The sequence below is a fragment of the Meriones unguiculatus genome, chromosome 1 (assembly GCF_030254825.1).
Source record: "Meriones unguiculatus strain TT.TT164.6M chromosome 1, Bangor_MerUng_6.1, whole genome shotgun sequence".
Lineage (NCBI taxonomy): Eukaryota > Metazoa > Chordata > Mammalia > Rodentia > Muridae > Meriones > Meriones unguiculatus.
Window position 1 is genome coordinate 194,290,120 of NC_083349.1, and position 7,710 is coordinate 194,297,829.

General features: G+C 46.9%; 1 protein-coding gene across 11 annotated transcripts in view; it reads right to left on the reverse strand.

Moving 5' to 3' along the window:
* Neo1 (neogenin 1) overlaps positions 1 to 7,380 on the reverse strand; it is a 179,217-nt gene extending 171,837 nt beyond the window's left edge. For all 11 annotated transcript variants that reach the window (XM_060375121.1, XM_060375114.1, XM_060375132.1 and 8 more), the window contains exon 1: positions 6,914 to 7,380. In XM_060375121.1, coding sequence (XP_060231104.1) covers positions 6,914 to 7,061 — 148 coding nt within the window. In that variant the 5' untranslated portion in view covers positions 7,062 to 7,380. The remainder of the gene's footprint in view (positions 1 to 6,913) is intronic.
* Between the last annotated feature and the right edge of the window lie 330 nt (positions 7,381 to 7,710).

The window sequence follows — 7,710 nt, forward strand, 5'->3', positions numbered from 1 at the left end:
TATTCAAATACTGATTTCACTACAGCAAACCCTGTAAACTGGAGATGATGGTACATCCATGTCTGTAATTCCAGCACTGTGAAACCTAGGGCAGAGGATTACAAGTTTGAGACCTGTGTAGCCTACATAAAGAGACCCCCTATCAAAAAATAAATTTATATAAAACAACCACATCTTTAGAAAAAAAGAAAAACCTGCTCATTCCAGCCAGCTCTATAACCTTGTCAATTTATTTTATACTCCATGGCCCTTCCAAGCCTGAGAGCAGGCAGTTATTATTTCTGGTAATACTATAACTTAAAATGCTTCACTACTTAACACTCAATTTCTGTTTCATGAACTCAACCCAGAAGCTATTTTTATACATATAAAATGCAATCACACACAATCATTTGCAAGCAATGAAAAGATTATTCCAGTCATACCTTACTTTAGACCAGGAAAAGATATACAATTAAAGTAAGCCTTAGAGAATGACAAAAGGTTAATTTTCACATCCAACCCAGAAGCCTCCAGTTTTCAAATACAAGAACTGTGCAGAGGTCATTTAGCTGAGATGCAGCCACTGCTCAACTTTAGACTGCAGCTAAGGGTAGCAGTGCTCAGCAGAGGGTCTTCAGATTGCCAGTAGACTAGCTCCACCTTCAGCTAACAGACAACAGAGACTACGGTCTCTGCAATTAAAATTTTAGAAATTAGTAAGAAATATTCAGTCAAAGAAAAACCATCTTGGAAGAGTTGTACATGTTTTAGTCGGTGGTTTTGGCTGTTTCTATCTGTGCTACTGTGACACTTAGGGGCTTAGCTCAGGACCTTAGTGACATCCCAGCAGCGAAGAGAACCTTGACTTAATTTCTCTTCCTGAGTCTATGATAAAATACCCTGACAAAACAAATTATTGGAAAAAGGATTCATTTTGGCTCACAGTTCAAAGGCACAGTGCAGCAGGGCAAAGAATTCAAGTGGTAGGATTCTGGTGCAGCTGACTGCACAACATCCATAATCAGGAAGAAGAGAACGCACGGTGGTGCTCAGCTCCCTTTTCTACCCACAGAGACCAGGATCCCAGCCAAGGAACGGCACCATCCACATTAACACTAACTATCATAAACCCTGCTCCTACACGTGCACAAAAACAATCTGTTTATCAATAATCCCATATGCTATTGAAGAGAAAGACCACACGCAGAAAAGTATTTAACACACAACTCCATCACAGCAAATCAGTGAAAGGCCTCAAAATTAGTAATGGAAGAATATTTAACTGTCTACAGAGCAGTAAACACAAACACGTGCATTTAAGTGCCAACTTCTCCAGACGGTAGCTCGGTAATCCTTCACAGCGCACTTAAAACTTAAGACTCGGTTTTCTTACCTGTGAAATGGAGAAATGTTGAATACAAAAATGCAAGTAAGATAGACTGATACAGTGCCTCCAACACTGAGACTGTTCTATAAGTAACACTCTTATTAGCCAGTATTAGTATTACATTCTTTTCCTGAAAGACACAGACATTACAAATAACAGCTATGAGAAAATCTGTGTGCACTAATATGAAAGATCTCCAACAGTGAGACTAAAGAATGCATGCTGAAAAACAACATATTTGTAATATATAAAATATAAGGTGTATGGGTCTGTTTATGTGTAAAAAAGAAAACTATATAAGCATGTGCAAATGGAGAAATTAATTTAAAATTGTAACATGGATTTTAAAAAGATTTAAGTAATAAAAGTAAGTAATAACACTTACTTTATAATTCTATAGCATTAACTGCAAACTAACATGTATTTTTAAAATAAGGTTTAAAATGAGCCAGGTGTGGTGGCAAACGCCTTTAATCCCAGCACTCAGGGAGGCAAGCAGGGAGGCAGAAGCAGGCCAATGGGAGTTCAAGGTCTACAAAGTGAGTCTAGGACATCAAAGGCTACACAGAGAAACCCTGTCTCAAAAAACCAAAAAAGAAAAAAAAATTAAGATAATGTAAAAAAGAAAAAAAGGAACATTATATTAAACCCTCTGAAGTTATATATAGCTCAGAATTATGATGTAAGAGAACGAGGCATATAGCAGACAGCAATTACAAAGAAATATAACAATATTATACTAGTGATTCTGAAGTTTTCTTATCTAATATACACGTGTTTTTAATGAAAATACTCTTTCTTGCAAATTAATCCAAAATTTGGCCCCTATTTTAAAATCATATTTCACTTGATGGTACTCGAAGTTAAATCGAAAGGGGAGAAGTGCTAGAAAGATGTTAAGCAGTTAAGAGCATGTATTGCTCTTCTGTACGACCCAAACTTTACTCCCAGCACCTACACTGAGCAGCTTACAACTGCCTATGAGTTTAGTTCCAGGGGATCCCGTGCATTTTTCTGGCCTCTACAGACAACCATACATAAGACACACACACACACAATAAATCTTAAAAAGTAACAACTAAATCATACTTTTATTTCTAGAGCTAAAATATAACAGTTTTTAAGCAACTTTGCGCCTCATTTTCCTGACAATCGGGTTAGGCAGGAAAGGTACTCTTCTTGTCTGCCTGCAGCCCCAACTAACAGATTTACCTGCAGCTGTAGAACCCCGAGTCACACCTCCACACCCTTGCCCCCACATGAAAATCTTTTCTTCATCTCACATGAGACATTAATTTTCAAATAATTTGCTAAGCAGTGCATTTCTTACCGAATATGCTCACTCACCCCAGAAACATACCATCTCTTTTTATACATCCTCCTAACAGATAGGCAGAGCTGAACATCAAGTGTTTTTATGAACAACTCGAAAAGTCAATTATCCTTACAAAAATGACAAAATTGATAAATACTAAAAGAGCTGTGTATGTAAGAGGATGATCAAGCTCCTAAGGGGTCAGAAATCCATGAAGAGTGGCTGAAGAGGGGTGGGGAGAGAGCTGCACACTTGTCACGTGAGGAGTGGCTGAAGGGTGGTCGCATGTGTGTGATCTGTCACCACACATAAAGGAATCATATATGGCATTCAGAAACAGTGGACACAACGCAGCAAACATTCACTTGCTTCTAGCACGGTGATAAACACCATGGCCAAAAGCACCTTGAGAGAAAAGGATTAATTTCATCTTACAACTTCCAGGTCACATCCATCACTTAGAGAAGTCAGGGCATCAACTCAAGGCAGGAACCTCAAGTCAGAAGCTGATATAGAGAAACTACAGAGGCATGCTGCTTACTGGCTTGCTCCATGTGGCTTGCCCAGCCAGCTCTCTTGTGCGACAAAATGGCCCCCACAGACTTATGTACAGGCCAATGTGAGGGAGGCACTTTTCTCAACTGAGGTGTCCTCTTTTCAGATGAGTCTAGCTTGTCAAGTTAACAATGAACTAACCAGCGCATCTAGTCTAACTGATACTTAGGTATACCAGGAATACAAAGATGAATAAGACAAGCACCAATCTTCAACAGGTTAAGACTATCAAAGGTGACAAGAAAATAAGTAATACAAGATGAAAAGTGTTTTTAAACACTACAGGAACACAGAAAATGGCAACCATTAACTCTCTGGGAGAGAAGCCCACAGAAAAAGTTTCCGATAAGAAAGGAGTTAAAGAAGTAGGATGGAGCTTTAACAGGAAAAAAAGAACAGCATGTGCAGAGGCCTGAAGGCACAAAGCTCTGCAATTAATCTGGAGTGGGAGAACAAAAGGTACATGTAAGAGTGGTGAGAGGAGACAATTTAAATAGGGATTGGTGGGGACTGCTAAAGAATGAGCAAGATCTCACAATCTCTGTCCCAAGGTGTTTAGACTATGAAACTATGGGATATTTATTAATAAGACATTTTAAGTGGGAGTTCAACACTTCACTATTGCTAGTTTAGGTGTGGATAAAGATGACAAGATACAGACAGAAGAAACCCCTAGAAGGTAAAGATCACACAGAATAAGGTTTTTCTGGATCTTAATTCAGAAGAGTGGATAGACAATGATGACTACAATGGATGATATAAGACAAATCCACGCCATCATTCTAATGATGTCCTGGCCAGGGACTGGTTCACTGCCACTGAGGAAAAGGGATGGAGGAAGAGGAGAGAGGAGTAAAGGTGAGTCTAGCTTTGGACCTGCATCAGCGAAGCTACCAAGTGGTGAGTGAGGGGAGGGTCATTAGTATACTGACAAAAATCAAAGAAAGGAGAAATGAGACAAACATTAGAAATCAGTATTTAAGCGACTAAAAAGTGTGAAAAATAAAAGAAGAAACCATGAGAAAAAAACTAAATCAATGATAGAGGCTGATGCTGATAAAGGCAAGGAAAGACCTAAAATGGAAGAGTGGAACGCTGAACATCACTCTAAACATGAAACAAGATTTCCTAACAGACATTGGTAAAAACGGAAACAGACCACCTTGTGAGGTAGTGTCAAATCGGGTAAACGCCTGTCAGGACGTGTGGGGTCCCTCTGCGAAGAGTGTCGACCGAGCACATTGGCAAGTCACAGGGTACTCAGACAATTCCTCTTCCCCAGGGATCACCACAGATCTTCGCAGTGACCAGTCTTCCCTTCCTAAGCCCTGACTGTGTGCTTCTTCACTTCCAATCCTCCACCACTGCTAACCGTTTTCTATCATAACCCCCCCGCTTGCATTTTTCCCTCCTTCCACGTGTCTAAATGGCCATGCTAAGATGGCAAACACTCATTTATCCTATGTGCCCACGCATCCTCTTCTCCATCTACTACTGAACATCACCACTCTCCTACCGAAAGAAAGAGTCAGGTATTACTCTTCAAAAGCAAGTAAACAAAATACTCACAAATGACACCTGATTTACAGACAGCTTCACCCAGCGACAGCGTCCTCAGTTCTCCATCCCTTCATCCCCACAGCTCCTAACAGAACCACCCTGCTGACTGCAGTGACTTTTTTTTTCACTTTTGTAGTGAGACAGAGGGTTAACAGAAAACATTTTGTAAGAAGCATAAGCAAGCCCATGAGGGAGAACTAGACCTGTGCTCCGGACTCCTCTGCATCACTAACTAGCCGTGGGCCTGCTAACTCCCCCCATTACCACCTCAGATCAGAGAAACCCTGACCCTGGCTAGGTAAATCACAGCTGCACACACTTTCTCAAAGCCTGCTCTCCTTTCTTCCCTACCTACACACCAGACTGCAAACTCCGTAACGGCAGAGAGCAAATGCCTTGCACCTCAGTCCCTGCAAAATAACCTCACTGATTGAGTTAATGGTAAAATAGATGTGAAGATCCCTTCCTAAGAAACTGCTTACTTTTTTTTAACATAATAAAATGACCAGCACACTGAGCCAACGAGCCTGAGGAACTGAGTTCATTCCCTAGGACCCACACATGCTAGAAGAGAGCAGACGCCTCCAAAGTTGTCCTCTGACCAACACACACATGCCATATACAACAGATAGGTAGGTAGGTACCTAGGTAGGTAGATAAAATGTAACGCAAATGTCTAAATTCCAGCATTGTTTTGCCTTATTTTACTTTTTTAAAAGGTACTGGCAAAATTTTAAACATAAACAACAGCTATGACCTCAAATACATACATAGTGAGCTATAAGAAAATTTACACAAGAAATTTAGAAAGTAAGAGAAACTTGTTTTCCAAAATGGATACATTCCTCTTGCCTGTTCCCATGAAAAGAAACTATTCAGTTACTTACATTTCAGGTCGGAAAACTGTGCCCAAAACTTTGTTCAAGATAAATGTTCAAGGGCATATCACAATATCAATGATCTTAATGTAACATTAGCACTGTTGTTTAGCAAAATTCCAAAGTTTATCAGCCAAATCATATTGTAACGTGATTTTAATGATTTCATAATAATCAGAGGAAAACAAGTTGTTCGTTTTGCAATTACGAGTTGCCACTGCGTCTGATCAGGTGATCTTCATGTGTGAAAATGTAAAGCTCATCTAAGTAAGTGAGAGTTTTGTCCAGCCGTGTGGCACACCACCTTAGGTAAACACGCTGAGCAAAGCACAGGGCAGTTTGCCCTTCAAGTGTTGACTGAGCCCTGCTCCTCAACGACCAGAGGTTTGGCCCCCTTAAAAAAGAATGCAGGTAATTCCAGTACTGCATGAAACACACACACCAGAAAAAAAAAAAGCTGGAAATGTATGTGTCTACATTGCCGATAGAGACAATTACACAGACATCTAAAAATCCGATGCCTGAAAGTCTTCGTAGGTGAGGGTGGCTAACACGGAGCTAGTTAAAGCCCCCGTAAAGAGGCGTTTCGTAACGGAAGCACTACTCCACAGAATCACTTGGAGCCGCTCTCCAAGGCGTCCGCACGGCTAAGTCAACAGCTCTCGTCTTGAGGGGGCTAGTCTACCCTCGTCACCCCCTCTCTGCCAGACTCGGTCTCCAGGCGCTGAGCGAGCGTCCCTCGACACCCGACAGCGCTTCCCCTCAGGAGCTGGGCAACCCGTGGCCAGGCCAAAAGAAAAGAGAATTCAGGCCCCCTCCTCCATCCTTTCCTAAAATTAATGAATTGGCCGTACGATTGTTTATTTAATGAGGTGTGTAGTGGCCTCTACTGGTGCTTGTGCGAGCACAAGAATGTCCCACTCTTACAAGTGGGATGAGCCTGGGGGAGGGGAAGGAGCCTGGGCGAGGGGTGAACCTGCCTCCCGGTACAAAGCGCGGACCCGGACCCCGGAGCTCGGGGCCCGGCGCGGAGGAGCCCCTCCCCCGGCAGGGCGCCCTCCTCCCCGCTCCGCTCTCCGCCACGCCAGACCCTTTCCCTCCGCCGCCCCCGGAGCCGGGGCGAGAAGTTCCCGCACGCTCCGCTCCGGATCCTAAACAACAACAAAACCCCGCCGCGACCGGGGAGTCGGCGCCGCGCCCCGGCCCCCGCGGCGTCCCGGGCCCGACCGCGCTTACCTGCGGGCTGCGGCGACGAGCCGCCCCTCGCGGCCGCGACGCCGGGGAGCAGCAGCAGCAGCGGCAGCAGCAGCAGCGGCGGCGGCGGGCAGCGGCGCCGGGAGAAGGAGGTGCGGACGAGTCGCCCGGCTTCGCGCTCCGCCGCCATCTCGGCCCCACGAGCGGCGGCGGCGGCGGCGGCGCCGCGGAGCGCCCGCGCCCTGCCCTCGGCGCGCCTCGGCCGGTCCCCGCGCCACAGCAGGCTCGGCTCCGGCCCGGCCCGGCCCGCGCGGCCCCCTCGCGCGCCCGCGGGGACGGACTCCGGGCGCCTCCCTCCTGCAGCGGGGCGGGGAGGAGAGCAGAGCAGAGCGGTCAGTGCGTTCCGGGCGAGGGCGGCGGAGCAGGGGGGTGGCTCGGTCTCCCCGGGTCCCAGGCGCCGCCACCCGCCGCCGGCTCGGGCTGCTCACGGTGGAGCGAGGGGGGCGGAGCCCGCGGGCTGGGGGGCGGGCGGGCGCCGGAGCGCGCCGGGCCGCGCACGCGCACCCCGCGAGCGCGCCCGCCCTCCCCGCGCCCCGCGGCCTGCCGGACTCCGATCCCGGCGGGCGCTTCGCGGGCCGCGGCGGCGGCGGGGCCGAGCGGGCGCGGGGGCGGGCCGGCTCCCCTCCCCCCCGCGCAGAGCCGGGCTCGGGGCGCGCGCGCCGGGCGCTGCGGCGGCCGCTGCTGGCGTCAGGGAAACCCCGGAGAAGCGGCCCGCCTCCCCCCGCCCTCCTCCTGCCCCGAGCCCCGGGGAGAGATCTCCCCTCACCTCGGCGGTCGGC